Below are 22,788 nucleotides of genomic sequence, written 5' to 3' on the forward strand. Positions count from 1 at the left end.
TGTTGTTCAGCATCTTAGCTGTAGAGGGCAGTGTCACTGGCCCTCATATGTGGGATCCGAACCGGGGCCCTCTGGCATCCCAAGCGAGTTCTTAACCGTCGCGCCACTCGGCCGGCCCGAGAATTTTTAAAACTACAAAAAGACACAAATTCAAGAAGTTAAATCTTAAACAGGCCAAATAAAAATCTAAACCTAAACACTTCATAGTTAAATTTGCACACAGTGATCTTAAAAATAGCCAGAGGAAGAAGACAGATTACTTTCAAAAGATCTGTAATTAAGCTGATTAATTGAAAGGAAAAATTGAAGCCAAAAGACAAGAGAATAATAACTACAGTGTGCTGAGAGTAAATAACTAAGTGAAAATATCTTTCAAGGGCATAGGTAACATGAAATTATCAGATAAATAAAAACAGATTTTACCACCACTAGACCATCACTAAGACATTAAAAAAGATACACTTTGTAGAGAAGGAAAAAGGGATCCCTGGGGCAGGGGCAGAGATACTAATCAGAAAATAAGAAAGGCTGAAAATGAAATAGCTGAGCATTCAATCTAAATGAGAAAAAAACAATAAAGAAGGAAATAATAGACATAAAAACAAGTTAAAGAAATACAAAACAAGCCTACAATGAAGGATCAACAAAGGCAAAGTTGATTCTTAAAAAGTCTAATAAAATTAACAATCCTGATAAGATTGATTAAAAGAGGCACAGATAAACAGTAAGAATGAAAAAGGAGATATAACTACAGACGCTACAGAGATTATTATAGTAGAGAAAAAAGTGTACTCACTGACATATCTGTTTAAGAAGTAATTCAAATGGTAGATTATTGCATATGTTGTCATAATAGTATAGTAAACCTTTCAAGACCACTTTTTAAACTTGCCAAAAATTTTGCTCCAGAATAAGAGGGCTGGATTAAATATTTTAATTCTTTACTTGCATTTTTGGAGAATTTCAAGGGTGCAGTGAATGGGATAACTAAATCAGTTATACGTAAAGATATTTGGGGATAATTGATGGATAAATATCTTTTAGAACAGAATTTGTGTTCCTTTTTATATGTGAAGAAGTTAGGAAGTGTCATTTACTGAGGAAATGCAAGTATCAGAAACTGTGGAAACCTTGTGCTTTTAAGTGTTACTAGTAAGCTTTTGATGCTTGTACCAACAAGTGATGGAATAATTCTGAGAAAGATCTATGATTCACTGTTTCCTTTTCTTTCTTTCTCTTTCTAAAAAAATATTGTTACCAGCCCTGTAGTACATATTCACACTGAATTAAGCAGTGTGCTTAGAGAAGACATTGATCTACCAGGGCAAGCTTCTTATTTTCTGGAGGAATGGTAGCAAAAAATAGTAGTGGTCGTACTTTGTGGATAGGCGTTTTGAAGCATGCTGTGCTGACCCAATGGATAAGAAAGGCCTAGGTGGACAGGCATCTGCAGGCCTGGAGAGCAACTGGTACAGATTACAGTAGGCTGGGGGGGGGGTGAAATTGATAGATTATCTGACAAGTTTGGGTGGAAAATTATGTTGATAGATAATTCCAGAATAAACACAAGTTATACAAAAAAGGAAATGTAATCTTAATATATTACTTTGCTATGTCTTATTTCAGAGAGCTACAATTCTTATGCACCATAATAGCAATATCTAAAACTATTGAGTTGTCAGAAAAGTCATGACACATTTTTGCAACGAAAAACAAACAAAAAAATACATCATGACTTTTCCAACAACCCAATAAAAACCAAGAGATAGTAATACAAATGTCTTATTTAGAAATATGGAGGCAAAAATTTGAAGGAACTGTTAGGTTAAGGGGATAGAATGACTGCTCTTTTGTTATAAGCCTTTTAGTAAGGCTTGCTAATAGTGTTTATTAGCATGTGTTACTTTTATTTTAAGAGAAAGAACTAAAGCTTTGGCAGAGGAGGTCAGAATGATCACAGAATTTGAAACTTTATCATTTGAAAAAGGAAATTGGACTGCTTATTGAAAAGAGGATATGTCTTACAATATTTGAAGGACTATGGACTGGAAGAGCAATTCTCATTATTCTGTTTGACACCAAAGGGCAGAGACCCAATAAGTGGCCACCACAAAGAAACAGAGCAGCGTAAAGAACATTCTAACAATTAGGTTACACAGAAATGAAATGGGCAGTTTTGTGAGGGTAGAGCTCAAAAAGTTAGATAACCACATCTAGAGAGATTTTTAGAGTGCATTGCCACAAAGGAAATATTTACTGTAGTTGAGGCATTCTGTTATTAAATATTGACTTCAGTATTTAAAACAAGAAAAAACAAAACCTCCTATTCATTCAATATAAGATTTGCTACATGCAAGTTACGTGTATTATTTCTGAGCCTTAAGCTTTTATCATTTGTGGTTTGTAAAATTAGGATTTAGGAGAATTTCTTTTTATTGTATTGGGGCTACTGATCTGTTTTGTCCTATTCCTGCTATCTTTTATTTACCTTTCTTGTTTATTTTCATTTATAACTCTGAATTGGTCAAGTTTTCTTTGCCCATTTTTTTTTTTAAGATTTTATTGGGGAATTGGGGGAAGGGAACAGTGTTGGAGAGTTGGGGGAGGGGAACACCCAAGTTGTTGTCCTTCAATCTTAGTTGTGGAGGGCGCAGCAAGCTCAGCTCCAAGTCCAGTTGCGCTGCTAAGCTCAGGTTGCCTGTGTTCAATTAGTTGCGGGTGGGCGTAGCCACCATCCCATGTGGGATTCGATCTGGCAGCCTTGTTGTTAAGAGCACATGCTCTGTCCCCTGAGCCACCCAGGCAGCAGGCAGCTCAGCTCAAGGTGCCGAGTTTAGTCTTTAGTTGTGGGCGGACGTAGCCCACCATCTCGAACAGGCAACCTTGTTAGGAGCACGTGCTGTCACGAGCTGAGCCATCCTGCCACCTGTTGGCAGCTCAGTGGCAGCTCAGCTCAGGTGCAGTTCACTGGCCCATGTGGGAATTGAACCAGTGACCCTGTTACTCAGAGCTCACACTCTTGAGCAAGCTCTTAACTGACTGAGCAACTTGGCCAGCCCTCTTTGCCCACTTTTTTCTCTAGTGATTTTTAAGTTATAGGTAATCTAGGTGTTGACATTACGTTTTTCACATTTAGATATTTTTCAATGCATATATATAGAGATTCAGTATCTTTATTCTTTTCCCAAACAAGAGAAAAACTTTAACATGCCTTCACTAACTCCTCCCAAACCAAAATGTTGAGATAATCACCGAGTCTTATTTCCAGATTTATATATATATTTTACAGTGCTAGAGTTCAAGCTATAATTTTTACCAATTTATTTGCTTGCCATGATTTCTTGTTCTTATGCCTATTTCTTGAATCATTTTCCTTTTTTGTTGGAGTACCACCTCCAGTAATTTTTGATATGTATTTTTCTTATCATTTAGTTCTAATTGTTTATTTTCCATCTTGATTTCTTCTTTGACCCACATATTATTTAGAACTGTATTGTTTAACTTAAAACATCTTGAGATTATATAGTTATATTTTTGTATTGATTTCTAGTTTAGTTGAATGGTGGTTAGAATATATAATACTCTGTATGATTTCAGTCCTTTGAAATTTATTGAGACCTGATTTGTGGCCCAGCATGATCTGTTGTAGTAAATGATCCATGTGTGCTTGAAAAAAAAAAAGTGCAATTTGCAGTTGTTGGGTGTGGTGTTACACACACACACACACACACACACACACGGTGCCAAAAAAATGTATATACATTTTAAGAAAGGAAAACTTTATTAAAATTGTAATACTCGATATATACCAATAACAAAAGATGAATATAAGTCACGTTTTACTTCTGCAATTACAGGAGGTGCTCAAAGTGGTTACCATCGGCGTCCAGACGCTTCTGATTATGGTGAACTACTGCTTGAGCAACGCTGACCAAAGTGTCCCACTTATATACATTTTTTGGCACCCCTGGTCTATATGGTTAAGTTAATTGATTATTTGGTATATAGATATATCAATCTATATATCCTTACTGGTTTTATTTTTCTTTTCTATTAGTTACTGAGAGTTATGTTAAAATTTTGTCATTGTGTATTTGCTGAAAATCGTGATTATGTATTTGCCTACTTTTCTCTTTAGCTCTGTCAGCTTTATTTTGTCCTGTGTTTTAATTTTTATTTTTCCTGTTGAATATTTATTAATGTAATTACTGATATATTTGGATAGTCTGACATCTTTCCACTTATTTTCTGTTTGTCTATTTGTCCTTTCTTCTTTCTGTTTTTAGTTATCATATCATTCCAGAATGCAGTGGATTAAAACAATAGCCATGCATTATCGCTCATAGGTCTTGACTGTGGAATTAGGGAGTGGCTCAGTTGGGTGGGTCTGGCCTAAGGTCTCTCTGGGTGTTGCAGTCAGATGGTGGCTGTCTGGAATCGTCCTAAAGGCTTCTTGATTCAGGGCTCAGACAGGTCGGGCTCCTCAGGCCACCCTGTCTCTTTGGTCTCTCCAAAGTGGCAGCTTCGTGGCAGCCTGACAGCCCTGGCACCCTTTCAGAAAAGCTTCAGAAGCCAGACAACATCACTCTGGCTATGTTTCAGTAAACCTGCCCAGAGGCAAGGGAAGGGGAATATGTTTTTTCTCTCAAGAAACTTTTTAGGATTTTTGTCTTCAGTTTTAGTAGTTTGAAATTTCAACTACAATATTTTCAGTAGTAAATCTCTTTGATGATAATGATGACGACTGCATTCACCTGGCACTTTAAACCTGAATCTAACTTTCTTAATTTACCTCTCTGGAAATGTCCTATTATTTCTTTCATTTTTCTGGTTGATTTCTAGACTTCCTGTCAGATAGCTGGTAGAACTGGGGCCCTCTCCCGCTTACCTCTTTCTTCCGTACATCCCCTCTCTCTGTCCTTTTGTTCTGCATTTTTTGGGTGGGTTCAGTATATTGGTTCACTAAATTGCTTTTCAACTGTATACATTTTTCTCTTCAGCCTATCTACTGAACTTCGTGTGTGTGTGTGTGTGTGTGTGTGTGTGTGTGTGTGTGTGTGTGATGACACTCTTTATTATGAAAGCTATACAGTTCTGTGCTGTAATCAAGACATTTATACAAAGTGACATTTTGGGATTTGTTTGGCCCCTTCAGCTAGATATCAGTGAAAACTGACATACGCGTCATTAATAAGCATGTTGACACTTCATCCAGTGTTAGGGTCTTCTTTTATTCCAGTTGTGCTGCCTTTGGCAGACAGCTATTATGTTTTACTTTAGTACCATATCGTGGCTGCCGGAGAACTTGATTTACCAAGGAATAATCTCCTAAGATGCAGTGTCATGAAGTAGAGTGGTGCAGTCTAACTCAATGAAGTCATCGTTTTTTTGCACTTGCTTGACAGTTTGAATTTTTACTGCTTTATACCATGTGCTTTCTGTAGAGTTCTGCCACGTTATGTAACCACAGACAACTCAGGCTAAATGTCGAACTGGCTTCATTTCTGGAGATACATTTCCAAAACTGTCTGGAATATTTTGTGCTTCTAGTGGTTCCTTCATGGACTTGAGTCTTTGATAAAATATGTTCTCGTCTTCATCTGGGTTTTTTTCAAGTTTTTCCTTCAAATGTGACGTTACCTCTGGTGCAGTATCTTGTCCCAGTGGAGGGTAAAGTACCTCAGCTGTGCAGCTCACTCTCACTTGTTTTTGGATAATTTCTTTCACAGAAAACTTAAGGCAACATTTATGTCCTCTTCCTGGAATGTCCTCCATGCTGGCTTGTTTGACTGTCTTCACCAGAAACACTTTGTGGGGAGGTCCCCTGCTGGTAGTTGATGCACTTCTCCACCAAGGCCGCCCTGGAGGCTGGGGTTTCCATTCTTGGTGAGCCCCTGCTGGGAGAAGCGGGTCTGCTCCAGCTTACCAGCAGAGTACCAGTGCACTGCCATCCAGCCTGCTGCCGGCTTGCCAAGCCTCTGCTTTTGCTTTTGCTTTTTTCTTTTTTTTTTTTTTTATGGTCATATTTTATTTCCTAAGTTTCCATTGTGTCTTTTACATAGGTTTGGTAACTTCACAAGTTTCTTTGAGGATATTACATTTACTTTACAGTCTTTTATAGGCCCTCTTAGCTCTGTTGTCTTTGATTTTTGTTCTGTTGAATTTATTGCCTCTGTCAAATTGTTTTCCTCAAATCTGTGGTGAATTGTCTGTTGTTCTTGAGAATCCATGTTGGCCTCTTCTATTTACAGGAATTTACCTCCTTTCATTGTGGGAAGTGATAGGAAGTACTTTTGGGCTGAGTGTGCCTGGTTTTAAGACTGTGAAGGCTAATTTATAAACTTCATTTATAAGTACATTATGTCTGATCATTTTATCTCTATATACATCCTCCTCCTGGAAATACTAGTCTTGAGGAGAACAAGAAAGTATCAATGTGATTTCATGTTACAAAAAAAGTTGAATTTCCAGTGTGATGTTGTGAAGAACACTGTTCTTTATTTGAGAAAGTTAAATCTTAACCATGATCTCCATATTTATTCACCACCACCACCCCCGACCCTACCCTCAGCCTGTTGTGGTCAGTTGTCAGTTTTAAAATATTCATGGCTCTGTAAATATTTAAATAACTGCATGTTAAGAAACTACCTTCAAGTTCCTAATGTAAAAACATTTTTTCTCAAATTTCTTGTCACAGCTAAATTTCCTTTAGTAAATTTTGTTTTGTAGGTTTAGTTGTGCAGGAGAAACTATTTCACTTTGTAGTTAGTTTACATGTTTAAAAACAGAAACAAAGTTGGGATCGATTTGTGCCACAAAGACAATCAAGTTATGTTACTTTATGAAATTTAGAAGTAGTTTTGCTAAAGGAAGAATGAAAAAATTGCTATAGAACTTTGGGCCATAATGTTAGGGACTCAGGATTGACTTAAAATTTAAACATAGCATGATGTTTATTCTCGTACTCCTTATTTGTCAGGAAATCTTAACCAGAGGGAGACATTTTCTGGTGCTGTGTTGGGAGTGCAGGGCACAAGAGATTTCCATAAAAAGGCATGGGATTTGCTCGGAAGAACATAGTGGTTTTCTAACTTGGCAGTAATGAGTTAGCACTAACCCTTTTAAAAAGGAAATATTAATCCACATTATTCTTTATCGGGTATGTGTGTTTTCTCTTTTTTCCATGTAAAATGTTTTTAGTTTTTTAAACTAGATTGTGAAAGTGTGTGTGTGTGTGTGTGTGTGTGTGTGTGTGTGTGTGTTTTATCTGAGCTATATCACTCGTGTATTTTCATGTGTGCATATGGGTTTCCATTCATAAGACATAGCATTTTCTATACACACATACAAAAATGGCTTTGGAACTTGAATATCTTACCACTTGAGTTGAGGGACAGGGGCTAAATATTTTATTGTTGCAGAATATCCAGAATAATTTGGCCATGTCTGAGTGCTTTCTCCAAATCCTACTGCCCTAGGAGGCACTTTGGGGTATAAATGAGCCTTGCTATATTAGAATTCCCTCTTAAAAGATACACATTTTTGGATTAGAGAAATGATGAATTCACATCTTGTTAAAATGACAGCAGTCCCCAGACTAAGAATCACTTGGGGCCTGGAAAGCGAGTTAGGATATGAGGATCTGTCTGGGTGAGATACATGCTTTTGTGTTTAACAGTATTTTTTTCCCCATAGAAATGAGAGAACCTCTTGACACTGATAGAGGTATAAAATGACTAGTGTCCAGCACAAACCTCTCCCACCTCACTTTTTCCTCAGGTCTCCTGTCCATCTATATAGTAAACTGTGGTGGTTTCTCGGGGCTCAATCCTTAGCTTTCTTCTGTTTTCACCAATGTATGCTCCTTGGTGATCTCACCTGCTGTGGTTTCAACTGCTACCATCTTTAGAACAATACCCAAGTCTATGCCTCTAGCCCACTGGTTTCTACTGAGCATCCAGACTTGAAGTTTTAAATATATGTCAGATGTCTTTACCTGCTTTCCCATAGGACTCTCAAAGTTGATAAAAAGAAAGTATTAACTTTCTTTTTAAACCTCTTTTTGTATTTCCTGTCTTAATGAGAGGTATGCTACCAGCCACCTAATTTGTCCAAGCTAGATATCTAGGACTTATCCTCAACTCTTCTTCATTCTTCATAATTATAGCCTCTACTCAGCTATGGAGTCCTCCCAGTTTTACTTTGGGAAACCACTGTCCTCTCTTCAGCCTAGTCCTGCTGTACAGGCCTGAGCCATTGCAGTAGCTTCCTGACTGTTCTCCCTGCCTCCACCTCTCTCTCCTTCAGTCCATTATATAGACTGTTAGTTATCTTTCCAGACTATATAGCTAACTATATTACTGTTTTCTTCTCCCCGCTGCTTACTAGGTAAAATGTGAGGCCTTTAACATGGCAAATGCCTTTGCAAGCATAACCCAGTCTCCATGCCCAGCCTCATTTTCCGTAGCTTTTTTAAACCCTGTGTTCTAGCCACACTGAGCTATGTGGTATTTCCTGGATCTTCTCTACTCATGGAATATAGAGTATTTGGTCAAGCTGTTTCCTCTGCTTAGAATGCCCTTCCCTACATACCTGGAACATTCCTATTCAGCTTTTCATTTAGCTATTACGTAACTTGCAGTGAAAAACTTTCCTGCGCTCTCTCTCCCCTGTTCCTCCATCCCTCCCCAACCTTTTCATTTTCTCTGTAGTAACTTCACATCATATGGTAGTTATTTGTTTTTAATTCCTCTAGGAGCTACTTGAGGATGGAAAACATATACTTTCATTTTTGCGTCCCTGGCACCTCGTATGGAACTGGCACCCGGGAGATGCTTTGCTAATGTTTGATTCAGAAAAACAATCACACTTGCCATCATGTGTTATATAGTGTACTAATTTATCCTTAATATGCTTCTTAGTCTGGGCTGCTATAACAAATTACCACAGACTGGGTGGCTTAAACAAGTTTATTTTTCACAGTTCTGAAGGCTGGGAAGTCCAAGATCAAGGCACTATCAGATCAGGCATCTAGTGAGAGCCTGCTTCCTGGCTTGTAGATGGCTATCTTGTATCATCACATGAAAGTAGAGAGAAGCAATCTCTTGGGTCTCTTATATGGGCACTAATTCCATTCAGGAGGGCTCTGCCCTTATGACATCATCTAATACTAATTACCTCCCAAAGGTAATTACCTCTTCATACTATTGAATTAGGGGAAGGGATTCAGCATAAGAATTGGTGGGGGACACATTCAGTTCATAGCATCATGTATGTAATTGGTAATCTGAGAAATTCCCCCTTTTTCACCACAGAATTTCTTAAATTCTGTTTAGCTATAATTTACATGTAATAAAATGCACCTATTTTAAATGTACAGTTCAATAAGTTTTGATAAATATATACACCCATGTAACAACCAGCACAATCAAAAGTACAGGTGATTTTCATCACCCTAAAAAGTTCCCTTATGCTCCTTTGTAGTCATCACCCCTACCCTACCACCACTGGTCCCAAGCAGCTTCCTGCACTGTAACTTAGTTTGTTTTTTCTAGAGTATTATGTAAGTGAGATCATACAGTGTTCATTCTTTTGTGTCTGGCTTGTTTTGCCTAGTGTATTTTTTTTTTAGATTTTTTTATTGGGGAATTGGGGGAGGGGAACAGCATTGGGGAATCGGGGACAGGGAATAGACAAGTTGCAGTCCTTTTGTTCTTCAGTCTGGTTGTGGAGGACGTTGCTTCACTGGCCCATGTTGGTATTGTGATCATTGTGCTCTTCCCAGCTGAGGCAGATCAGTCGCTGGCCATTGGACAGCCACTCACAGCAGCTTACGGCAGCTCACGCCAGTTGCCAGCCACTCACGTAGCTCACGGCAGCCCACTGCAACCCCATTTTAGCCTATGCTGTCGCCATCGTTTCACGGCAGTCCAGCTCCAGGTCGAGCTGTTGTTCACCATCTTAGCTGTAGAGGGTGCAGCGTCACTGGCCCATGTTGGATCCTAACCGACGGCCCTGCTACGCAGAGCTCGCATTCCCAAGCCAACTCTTAACCAACAAGCCACTTGGCCAGCCCATGTCTGCTAATTTTTATTGGATGCTATGGACATTGTAAATTTCACATTGATGAATGATAGATTTATTTTGCTTTTAAAGAATTTTGAGTTTTGTTTTGACAAGCAGTTGAATTACCTGTGGATTGGCTCTATCCTTTTGATGCTTGTTTTTAAGCCTTGTTAGGAAGCATCTAGAATATCTTTTACTCTAGGGCATGTTTACCTCTGCTATTCAAGTATGAATCTCCTGGAGTTTCAAGTGAATTAATTGCCTGTTTTTCAACAAAGAGGACTTTTGTGGTCAGAACACCAATATTTCCTAGCACTCTGGGAATTGTTCAGTGTGTAGATCCCTATTTATTCTTTGCCTTAATTCATGGAGTTTCATCCTGCATACCTAGCTTAATGATTGGCCAGATTCAAGTGGACCCCTGTGCAAATTTCTGGAATTTTCTGTGCATAATTCCCTCTTCTCTGGTATGCTTCTGGGCCTGTTTGAGTTTCTCCTCCCTGTGCCACAGTCTGGAAAGTGCCTTCAAGCATAAAGCCAGGGCAGTTGTAGGTCTCAGTTCATTTCCTCTCCACCTGTCAGAGGTCACAGTCCTATACGTCTTATTGTCCAATGTCTGAAAACAGTTGTTTTCATATACCGTAATACCTTGGTTTGCAAGCATAATTCGTTCTGGAAACAAACTACTTGTATTGCAAGACATTGCTCGTTTACCACGTTAAAATGTATTAGAAATGTTTGCTCATCTTGTGGAACACTCGCAAACCAAGTTACTCGCAATTCAAGGTTTTACTGTATTTTGATTGCTGTTGTAGCTGTTACTGTGGGATGGAAAGTTCATTCCTACTTATTCCATCATAGCCTTTGGGAATTCTTTCCTGCCCTTTTACTTTTAAAAATAATCGTGGAGTTACAAAGTAAAGTTTATATTCACTTTTTTTCCTCTCTAGCAATTTCGGTCTTATAGAGTATATTACTAATACCTACCTATAGAGTTTTAACAATTTTATCCATAATTGTCCATTCATATCCTAATAATTTTTGAGGTAACGTTTTACATGGTTCAGCTCTAGTACAATAATGAACAAAATAGTATAGAATTACTATATGATATTTTAAGCAAATAGCATGTACATAATATTATAGCTTATCAATGAACTTTTCAGAAAAGTACATACATCGTTTAAATAATAGCTTCATAAATAATTGGGTTGATGATTGTAGTTATAACTACTAGTTTTAATCATCTTATTTTCTGATCAAACAGCCTTAGAAGTAACATGAACAGGCTGATTGATGCTAGTCAAAGATGATCTTTGGGCCGGCCGAGTGGCACGTTGGTTAAGAGTTGGCTTGGGACGCCAGCTCTGAGCCGCAGGACCCCAGTTTGGATCCCAGTCGAGGGCCAGTGACACTGCGCCCTCTACAGCTAAGATGGTGAACAACAGCTCCACCTGGAGCTGGGCTGCTGTGAGCGGCCGTCCAATGGCCGGCGAGCAACTGCCTCACCCGGGAAGAGCGCAGTGATAATACCAACATGGGCCAGTGAAGCGACATCCTCCACAACTAGACTGAAGAACAAAAGGGCAGCAACTTGTCTGTTCCCCTTCCCCGAGTCCCCAATAAAATCTTTTTTTTTAAAAAGAAAGACGATCTTTAATGAATTAAAATGCTTTGCAGCTGTCCTATAAACTTATGTTAAAATGTGCATGGTTTTGCTGTGTAGCCCCTGTCTTCCCCTTTATAGTCTTAAGGGAAAAAGCAAATAAAAAACGAAATCTTTTATTATTTCATGTAACATTGTACATTCCTAGGCTAATCTTAGCATACTTATCAATTTTTTATTTTTTTCAGATTGTCAGTATTTAAACAGACCACATCATGCGTGAGTACAAGCTAGTGGTCCTTGGTTCAGGAGGCGTGGGGAAGTCTGCTCTGGTAAGTTAGCCACCTAACTATAACTAATTAGGATAGTACAAGAAGAACATTGATGATGTTTTCTTGCTTTGAAACTTCTAGTCACTAAAGAGAAAAGGTGGCAGTATTTTTTATATGCCTAATATCGGGCCCAGAGGTGACGGGATTCATTCAGTAACCACGAATGTGTAGTTTTATAATGGTGGCTCATTCATTCTTTCACTTACCAAATTTTTATTGGCTACCGACTGTATATCAATCACTAGTGTTCGTGATTCAAGAGGAATAAGATTGTTCTCATCTTTAAGAAACTTAACATTCCAGTGGGAGAGACTGATGATTACAACTATGTGCTGTATTTATTTAGTAAATATTTATTAAGCTTCTACAATGTCAGACTCTAGGATTACAACCATCATAGTGAACAAAAAACATCATTGTCCCTTATAGAGCTTACATTATTGTGGAGGGGATGTGATAAATACACAGTTAAACAAGGAACTACTTGATTATAATTATGAGAGAGATACTTTGAAAGAAAAGTACAGATTATTAAGAGCGGTTCCTATGACAAGTGAATGTAAATTATCATTTAAACAACTAAGAGAAAGGTCACAGTGGCTGAGGCAGGAGTGAAGAAAGGAGCAAGTGGGGGAAATGAGGTGAGAAGCTGACAGGAGCCAGATCATGACATGAAGATCACATAAGAGCTTGGAATTATTCCTAATGACTATGAGAAGCCATTGAAGGTAGGGTTGGAGGGGTGAAAGGGGTCAGAATTAGTTACATGTTTTAAAGAGAGCACTTTGCTGTGTAGAGTAATTTAGATGAGAAACAGTAGATGTGGGGGCCACGTTGGGAGTTAATGCAGTACACCAGGTTATTGCTTATATTAGGGCCATGGCAGCGAAGAAGAGAAAAGTAGATGTTTTGAGAATGAAGTAGGAGGTAGAACTGGCCTAACATAGTGCTGGATTGATGTGCGGACTAGGAGAGAAGGAGCTGTCAAGGACAACTCCCAAGTTTCTAACTGAACTGATTTTATGGCTGGAAGGGAAACACCTGGGAGTGAGTGGATGTGAGAGTAAAAGTCAAGAGTCTGGTCAAATCTGATATTTGTGCAATATTCAAGCAAATACATCAAGTAAACAATAGGGTCCTCAAGATAATGGCTTAAAGAGAAACTTGTGACATGATTTAGGGTGCCATGGGTATAGCGATAGTATTTAATTTCATGAGAATTACATTTCCTTTGGGGTGTAAATTAGTACCTCTGTGGTGAATATTTGAGAAAATCTGTCTTTTTTTTTTTTTTTTTTTAGCTGAGCCATCCTGCCACCTGTTGGTGGCTCAGCGGCAACTCAGCTCAGGCTGGGAATCCAACTGCTATTGCTCAGAGCGTGCACTCTTGAGCAAACTCTTAACCAACTGAGCCACTCGCCCGGTCCTGAAATCTGTCATTTTAAATGCATGTAATGTTTACTTCAGCAAGTCCTTTCTGGAAATTGATCCCACACAGAATTCACATGTACAAAATGACATGGTCAAGGATATCCATTGTAACATTCCTTACAATGGCAAGAGTTTTGAAACAACCTAAATGTCTACCAGTAGGGGCTAGTTAACTAAGGTGGGGTTTTTTTTTAAGATTTTATTGGGGAATTGGGGGAGGGGAACAGACAAGTTGCTGTCCTCTTTTGTTCTTCAGTCTAGTTGTGGAGGACGTCGCTTCACTGGCCCATGTTGGTATTATCATTGTGCTCTTCTCAGGTGAGGTAGTCGCTTGCCGGCCATTGTAATGCCGGTCATGCCGGCTGCTGGCCACTCACGGCAGCCCAGCTCCAGGTCGAGCTGTTTTTCACCATCTTAGCTGTAGAGGGCACAGCATCACTGGCCCTCATTTCGGATCGGAACTGGGGCCCTGCTGCTCAGAGCTGGCATCCCAAGCCAACTCCTAACCAATGCGCCACTCGGCCCACCCAACTAAGTTTTTCATTTTGAGTAGACTACAATATAACCATTAAAAAGAGCGCAGCAGCCCTACATGTATAGATATATAATGATATCCGAGGTGTATTATTTAGAAGGTAACGGCACCAAACAGAGTGTGCTACCACTTGCCTTTTATAAAAGAGGGGAATGTTACAAAATGCAGACTATCTCTGCAAGGTTCAATAAGCTGCAGATAACAGTTACTTCCTTGGAAGTGGAATTGGGCAGCTGGGAACAATGGTGGTAGGTAGGGTTACCACTGCATACTCTTGTGTCTTTTGTATTTTGTCCTGTGTCCTATGAATTACCTTGTCAAAAACAAATACAATAATTAAAAATAAAAACCCATAGGAATAAATGAGATTGTTTAGAGAGAGATTGGAGAAAGAAGAGAAGAACTCAGGACTGAGTTCTGAGTACCTCCCAACCTTTTAAAAGTGGGTGGGATTAAAGGATCCAGCATAGAAGAATATGTTTTGTACTGGAATGTAAAGAATGTCTTTACTTGATAGTTACGTAAAGAGGAAAAGGATGATATGGGAACATGGAGGTACCATATTTCCCCATGAATAAGACACACCCCTTTTCGGAAAATTTGGGGTCTAAAAACTGGGTGCGTCTTATACAGTGGTTGTAGATTTTTTTACTTGCATTTCCCGCTGAGAATGAGGCAATATATGAAGACAGTGATTTGTCATCAGATATAGATGAGGACAAGCTAATGGTTGGGAGTTTTGACAGTGATGAGGAGTTGTATGAATTTTATGATGAATACAACTTGAGTTCAATAACTTTATGTAATACATTTTTCTTCAAATTTCGGGCCCCAAAATTAAGGTGCGTCTTATACCTGGGGAAATACGGTAGCTAGCTGGACTTGCTAAAAGCAGCTTCAGTAAGGTTATGGTGCCATAACCATCATGGGGTGGGTTGAAGAGTAAATGAGAGCTAAGGAAATGGAACCACCATTGTAGCCCATTGAAGTTTGATTATGAGAGGGAACAGAGTAAGGGGGCAGAAGCTGGAGGGATCATGGAGTTATGGGAGTTTTTTGTTTTAGGGTGGGACATAGTAGAGCATGTTTGTATGCTGGAGGCAGTAATCCAGTGGAGAGGAAAAGATATAGGAGAGGGAGAGAATAATTGTTAAAGAAAAGACAGTAGGTGAGGAAGGAAGAAGGGGATTCAGTAGGAAAACGAAAGGAGTAAAATACTGGGTTGTAGGAAAAGTCATGACGTATTTTTTCTGTTTTTCGTTGCAAAAATACGCCATGACTTTTCCGACAACCCAGTAAAAGTCTGTGTGAATGAGTGAAGTGTCCAGAGAGGATGAGATTCAGAGAAGTAATGAAAGATTGCTTTTAATAAGAAAGAAGTGTGAAGTGTGGTATTGTTTCTCATTTTTGCAGGTCTCTTTAACAACTGGCTTATAGAAAGCATTTGAGTTCTCATATGTGCTTCTGAATCCAGTTTCTTGCTGTAGCATGTGTTATATATACCATTTGGAAAATTGCATTGTAAATTTATGAGCAAATGCATCATAGTATTATTAGGAAAATAGTTTTTATCCTAAATCACTCCCCTAAACCCAATGAGAACCTCTGTTCTAGTATGAAGCATATTAGGAAGTTTTTCATAACTATATGTAGTGCTAAGATGAGGCAATTAAATCTTTGATAAAAATAAAGTTTTGGTGTGTGATTATAATCCTGAGTTTCCTTTAAAGAATAAGAGTTTAACAGGAGAGAGAAGTTAGAAGTTTACTGCATTCAAGTTAATCTGTTTAACTCAAGCTAAAATCATGTATAAAATACGCCTCTGGGTAACCTGAAGTGTAAATGACCTCAGCCCCCTTGACAGCAGTCCACATTCTTACCCTTGCATTTAAGCAACAAGGGGCCAGACCCTGTTTTAAACCTGTCCAGGAAATATGTCAGAATCATCTTCTGTACTTCTTTTCATTTACCAAATGATAAATGCTTAGTTTCTGGTTTGTGCTTACAGAAATCCTAGAGATAAAAGTAGACAATCTGAAAAAGATTAGTAGGCAGCAGTTTCCAATGAAGAGAGTAAATAAGGCTTTAGAATCAGGAAGAAAGTGTGCATTGGTATCTCGGCTGGCAAATGGGAACAACAACTACTTCTGTGGTGAACATGACAGTGGAATGTGATTATAAGTTTCATAAATTCTATAAATTTTACAAGAAACTACTTCTAAATTTTTAAAGCCTTGAAACCTCTTGTCTGTGTCCTTTGAGGGCAGGAGTTATAAAAGTTACTGTAGATATGTACCGGAGTAATCGTTACTAATAATTTTCATTTTTCAATAAATTAGAATCTCTGTCCTTAATTGTATCTTTGTTATATTTTAAAATTTCATTTCGTGATTATTTAACAGTGTAATGTCAGCAGCAGCACTCGGACGGTTTTTAACATGACCACTTCCTTTTGTAATAAGTATACTCTCAGTTATGGGTGTGTCCTTATTGAAAAATAATGATACTTTATATTTGCATGCTTACCCAGAATTTTCACATTATTTCATTTAATCTTTACCACATTGTGAGGTTAAATATTATAGCATTGAAGAGGGTTTGATTTTTCTTTTAAGTCCTTAACTTTTCTTTGCCTTTTTTTTTCTAGACAGTTCAGTTTGTTCAGGGAATTTTTGTTGAAAAATATGACCCAACGATAGAAGACTCCTACAGAAAGGTAAAGTGTGAAACTTGTGTGCACATGCTCATAGGCAGTTCTTTATGACTTTAAAACTTGATCCATGGGATCGCTTCTTAAAAAATAGTTTTGAGAAATATCTGTTTTTAAAAGTTTCACCGAGACAAAATATGTCTCATAGAATACTGCGTAGCTGCAGAGAGCTACGTGTTCTGTTACTGATAATAATTTGTTCTTTAATTTTCCTGGTAGGGAATATTTTTAATGTAGAAAGTTGCATATAATTAGTAGGTATAGTTTTGGCGAAATTTTTGTGAACTAAAATTAAGATCACTTTTATGCTTGAAGTTTTCCAGTGACTGAAAGTTTTTATTTATATTCAGTTATATAATAACTTTAAAGATATTTCACCTTTAGACTATAAGAAATTACTTGTTGGATTTTGTATACTATAACAGTGGTTTCATGTGACTATGCATTTGTCCCAACCCGCTGAATGTACAGCACCAAGAACAGAGCCATGACATCAGCTGTGTACTTCACATGATAATGATGTGTTGGTTGGTGTAGGCTCGTCGATCCCAACAGATGTGCCTTCCACCTGGGTGGCATGCTGACAGCGAGGGAGGCTAGAGGGGCAGGAGAAGGGCGTGTGGGAACCCTACTTTCTGCTCAGTTTTGCTGTGGATCTAAAGCTGCTCCGGAAGAGTAAAGCTTATTTAAAAGGAAAAAGTTGGTCTTAACAAAAAATACTATTTTACTTAATTTACAAGACTAGCTAGAATTGTGGAGAAATTTCATGATTTTATTTCCTAAACGTGTTATGGGGTGGGGTGAAAGACATTGTGATAAGAAAGACTAGTGGCCAATACAACGAGATTAAGTTCACGCTTTAAGCCATATTGCAGGAGCAGTTTTGTTGTCTGCAAGTGGGATACAAAATTGTGCTCAGGATACACTGAGAAACCACAGGCCTAATTTATTATTCGGTGAGCATGCCCATTTACAGATTGGGCAGGTGATGCATTAGTGCCATGTAAATGGTGGGACGGCGAGTTCGTGGCTGCCATTGGGGCCCCTCATCAATCCATGATCTGATCCCGAAGCAGAGTTTAAAATAGTCCTTAGGTTAATTTTAGAAGACAGTGTTGCATTACTAAAATTTCCCAAAAGTAAGTTGCTGGTTAAAGCTTTAACCACAAATGGAGATCTATACCTAGAATGCTGAAGACTGAGCGCTTTACCTAGTCCCCAAAAAGTCCCCACTTTTCCCCAACATGGTTAATAGTTGGTACTTTCTTTAGGCCAACTTTCTCTTCTTTTATAAAACACTAAGAAAATAGAATTCAGTGTGTAAACTTACACCTTATGCATGCAGCTTTTCCAAAGAAGTGCCTTTTTCTTAAAGTCTTAAGGACTATGAGTTCAGTGTTACTCATTTTAGAACTTCTGCGTTCCTTTTATCTCTTAAAATTTTCCTGTGTATTAAATTTGGGATATGACGTATTTCAGTAAAACTTCTAACAAGTTGAACATGGTAAGTTGGCAAAATTTCCTTTACCCCAAAATTTTGTCTACATTTTTAGCTCTTTAATATGTTTATGCTTTATTTTCTTTGAAGATAATATAAATATACATATTTTATACTTTATTTTTTTCTGTCAGGCTATACCTGTTTGTTGAAGTTTTTCTTAAGCCACAGCACATGACCACTTCCCTTCTAATAATAACAAAAATCATTACTCAGAGTTTACGGTGGTCAGAAAATAGCAAAACTCAGCATGAACAGTCCTGGCTTTTATAATATTAATAGAACGTGCCTGAGACCTTCTGTCCTTAATTGTGGTACCAGGTTAAATCTTGACCAGTACAGCAAGCAAACTGCTGAAGAAAAGCTTTGTAGTCATTATAGATACTTTGAGTGAAGAGGTGGGAGGAAAACAGACTGATGTTTTGATTTTACCTTTTCATTCTCCTCCCCCTGCCCCCCCCAACAGCAAGTTGAAGTAGATTGCCAACAGTGTATGCTCGAAATCCTGGATACTGCAGGAACGGTAAGGATGTTTTCTCTCTTTTTGATAGATTTGAATTTGTAAATAGGTTTTGTCATCTGAATAATTCCTCTTAGTAACAGTAATTATTCTGATTAAGAGTAAATTCTCTAAATGTAGGGCTTCTTAAATTTTTTTATGTTCTTGAAACCATCTATGATGTACTTAATCCCCACACATCACCATTAAATTGTATGTTGCGTTCACCTGTAGAATCTGTGTGTTGAGTTTTTGCTCCTTGTGTTCAGGTACGGATGATGCTACTACTGCTTTCCCCAATAACTATATTACCACCCTAATCTCATTCTTAAGCATCCTACTCTCCACTCACCAACTCATTTTCCTGCCTCACTTCCTTTCATACCTATCCGCTTCCCTGGAACCTGCATCCATTTATCCTAACATCTTTCATTATCCTTCATATAATGGCTTCAGGTCCATGGTCTGTCACTATGATCAATCCCCTGCATATATCCTCAGCTCCCTTGACTTTTCATTAACCTTTGACTCAGTTGGTCGCTATCTTTCTCTGTAAAAATGTTATTCATGTGGCTTCCAGAGAACAGCAACTTGCATGGTTTTCTGCCTGTGTCACTGGTTACTCCTAAGTCTCCTTTCCAGATCAGTCTTCATCTCACCAACCTCTTACTGATGAAGAGCCCCAGAACTTGGACTTCTCTTTTCTAACAACACTACCCTGGAGGTCGTCTTTAGTGGCATCAAAATAATTTACTTAGGATCTGTATGTAAAAAGGAATTATACCCAGTTTTTCAAAATCACACAAAAGCAAATTAGGATGGTTAAGATTTCCCTTCTAATTGCAGTTTATTGTCGTTGTGTCTAGTCATGTAAGTGGGCAGCATTCACCTCAGAGTTTCTAGAAACCATGTATCATGTCTTATGTTTACTGTCACGATAGCATGGAATAAAAACTCAGTAACTGACTTGTGATTATTCTGATTTAAGTTGCTTCAGTATATGTTCAAGAAACCATGTTTATAATTGCATATTTTTTATTGCAGGAGCAATTCACAGCAATGAGGGATTTGTATATGAAGAATGGCCAAGGGTTTGCACTAGTATATTCTATTACAGCTCAGTCCACATTTAATGACTTACAGGACCTGAGGGAACAGATTTTACGGGTTAAGGACACAGAAGATGTAAGTATTTTTCTCTCTAAGACATACTGCCATTTCTCTGTGGCCAAATAAAAAGTATGTTTTCTCTGTCAGTAGAGTATTTAGAGGATATCTGTCTGCCTGAAAGATCCTCTGTGACCAAAAATACTTTAACTTTCTAAATTTACCTACAAATTATATGCTGAGATGGTTAGAAAAGGACGACATATATGATAAAGTGCTGATTGTCTATGCGGGTAATAAGCGCAGCAGAGGAAAGAGTCAAAGAAGACTTAGTTGAAGAAGTGGGACTCAGGTTGAGCTTTGAGAGGTGGTACTTATGTCAGAAACAGTGTTCACAGAACGTTATAAAGGACCATAATGATTCGTTCCTATTTCTAAAATTCTATTGGTATAGTTTTTACTTGCTGTTTTTTAAATTATGTTAAAAGATTGTAGTTAACCCTATTTTTTAATTTTATTTTTGTTTTAGAATTCTTGTTTTATTTGATGACTAGCATTGTGCCTTTTTGCAAAGATGAAATGTATATTTTACATGCTCACCTCAGTTTTGAGCTACAGAGAATTCCTTTTCAGTGGTGTAAATTAGGATATAAAATTTCATTTGTACCTTTCTTTTCTGTTTTCATGTGTTCTCTCTCATTATTAATTGGAACGTATGCACCTGCTCAGGACTCTAACTTTGGATAATACTGTAGGCGGGAGAGATTTGTACCATACGACTCATGACCAACCGTAACCTAATCAACAGTTCTCTTCCTTCCCATGACTGATTTCTCTTAAGAGAGTTCTGTTTTCATAGGCAATTACATGCAAATCGCTGAACCCTGATAGTGTTAATCTCTTTATCCCATGTAATAAACTACAAAACATGGAGTTGTAGGTGTCTAGTATGTTTTGTCTAACTGATAATTGCCTGTTTTAGGTACAAGATCCACCATGTCCTTTAAATTCTTTCTTTTGTGTAGTGCCCATCACGTCACAAATGACTTCGCTCTCTGGACACCTTTGAACTAAGGACGTTGTACAATTTCATAGGAGCCTGTTTTATTGGAAGGAGGGGAAAGGTGTTGGGGGTGGAGGGGTGGACATAGCCGAGCATTTCTGGTACAGAGAAAAAGGGAAGACATAGCTGCTTTGTGGCTTTATTTCCTCCTTAACATCTCACCTAAACTGGTCTTCAGATCTAGCTGTCAAATGTAGGGGTAGGACCTGTCACTGTGTGTGTCTTGCCAGCACTTTCGGTATTTGTTAGGCCTGTGAGATGAAGCAGTTAAACCACAATGAGGCCCAGTGAGTACATTTCTCTCCGTGTTGCAAGAGGTTCCTTTTCCTTCAGATTTTTCTACTTGGAATCCAACTATTCATAGTAGCCCACATGAGAATTTGGGAATCATATTCTTAAAATAATTTAGCAGATCAACATAGTAGGACCTCTTCCATATTTTTTCTGTCTCTTCCCCTCCAACCACCTTCTCCCCGCCCAGCACACATACATGTACCTTTTTTAAGCAGTTGGTGAAGTTGATAGTCCTCACTAATGCATTTCAATTGGTGGCAGATAGTTGATTGCTTTATTAATGCATTTCAATTGGTGGCAGATAGTTGATTGCTTTATAAGAGGCTCAGTAACAAATGTGTCAGTGCTCATGGCATATCATTTCCTTCCCACAGGTTCCGATGATTTTGGTTGGCAATAAATGTGACCTGGAAGATGAGCGAGTAGTTGGCAAAGAACAGGGTCAGAATTTAGCAAGACAGTGGTGTAACTGTGCCTTTTTAGAATCTTCTGCAAAGTCAAAGATCAACGTTAATGAGGTAACCTCCAGCTGCTAGGCAGCACATATGAGCACCTTTTTAGTTTCCTGTCTTTTAAGTTAACAGTCAAAAACTAAGAAAAAGATGTATTCTTTCAAACAATCTCGAGTCTATCGATTTATAGAAAATGCTAAGTAATTCTTAGTAACCGTGTTCCTTTGCTTGCATAAAAGCACTTAACTGACTATAATGAGGACACTTAATATTTGTTTACCGTGTTGGCAAAGAGGAAGTCTAAGTTAAAGAATATGTTTAAAGTCCTGCCAAGCCTCTAAATGATGAAAATGGTGTATGAAAATTGTCACATCACCCCTGTATTACAGTAACAATTACCTATGCAAATGTGTATAAATAGGTTGTAAAGTCAAGTAGGAAAATAGAAAAATCAAAGTAGTTATTAGAATTAACTTATTTTATATGGAAAGATGTTATCTCATGGCTGTTGTAAAATTTGGTATTTTGAGTCCTGCTTCCCTTTAGTGCGTGACTCAAAGCGAGGACCTAGAGCTCTAATTCACTCGGTCGTCTAGGCCTGACGCAGCAGGTGCACAAGGCTTTTTTTGTCCATGACTTAAGCACTCCACTATCCTGAGAACATAGCTGTGGACAGGAATGCTTAACAAGTAAGCTGCCTGCCTGGGTGTACAGGTTTACTGGATCCCTAAAAGATTTGTCAGTCCCCAACTGCCACCACCAACCAAGCAAAACCTTCAGGTTTCCTTTGCTTTGGTTAATTTTAATAGCACTTTTTAAAAACCACAGCGGGCTTTTGTTTCTTTCCCAGCAGCTCAGCTTTACTTGCCAGTGTGCTTGCCATGCGTAGCATCCAAGGTAATCAGTCAGAATTCAGCTCACTTACAGCAGACATGAGGGCCAACAGTGGGCCAGGTTATCAGAGTCCTGTGTATTTGCTTGCTGGTCCTCTGGCTTTTGGGTTCTGTACGTCATTTTCACTTGACTCAACATTATGGTTGTACACTGTTGCCTGACTTTTGAAGTAACCAAATTACTTTAAGTATCTGGCAGGGAAAAAAATATTAAACTTGCTGCAATTTCTCTGTTTTACAAATAATTAAGAATGTTAAAGCTTGCCTATTTTAGGTAAAATCAATTTTCTTTTTTTTTTTTTT

The 22,788-nt window shown here is 38.3% G+C and overlaps 1 protein-coding gene and 1 pseudogene across 5 annotated transcripts in view; one reads left to right on the plus strand and one right to left on the minus strand.

Annotated features, from left to right (window-relative positions):
- Positions 1–22,788, plus strand: part of RAP1A (RAP1A, member of RAS oncogene family) — a 75,982-nt gene that overhangs the window by 45,304 nt on the left and 7,890 nt on the right. For 3 of the 5 annotated variants that reach the window (XM_019627452.1, XM_019627455.1, XM_019627456.1), the window contains 5 exons: positions 11,920–11,950; positions 16,617–16,685; positions 18,644–18,700; positions 19,721–19,861; positions 21,515–21,658. In XM_019627452.1, the coding sequence (XP_019482997.1) occupies positions 11,920–11,950; positions 16,617–16,685; positions 18,644–18,700; positions 19,721–19,861; positions 21,515–21,658 (442 nt within the window). Of the gene's footprint in view, positions 1–11,919; positions 12,004–16,616; positions 16,686–18,643; positions 18,701–19,720; positions 19,862–21,514; positions 21,659–22,788 lie in introns of all 5 variants that reach the window. The other 2 variants (XM_019627454.1, XM_019627453.1) reach the window with 1 other exon arrangement.
- On the minus strand, positions 5,231–5,881 carry LOC109373537 (latexin pseudogene; annotated as a pseudogene).

This window comes from Hipposideros armiger, unplaced genomic scaffold (assembly GCF_001890085.2).
Source record: "Hipposideros armiger isolate ML-2016 unplaced genomic scaffold, ASM189008v1 scaffold_732, whole genome shotgun sequence".
NCBI classification, from domain to species: domain Eukaryota; kingdom Metazoa; phylum Chordata; class Mammalia; order Chiroptera; family Hipposideridae; genus Hipposideros; species Hipposideros armiger.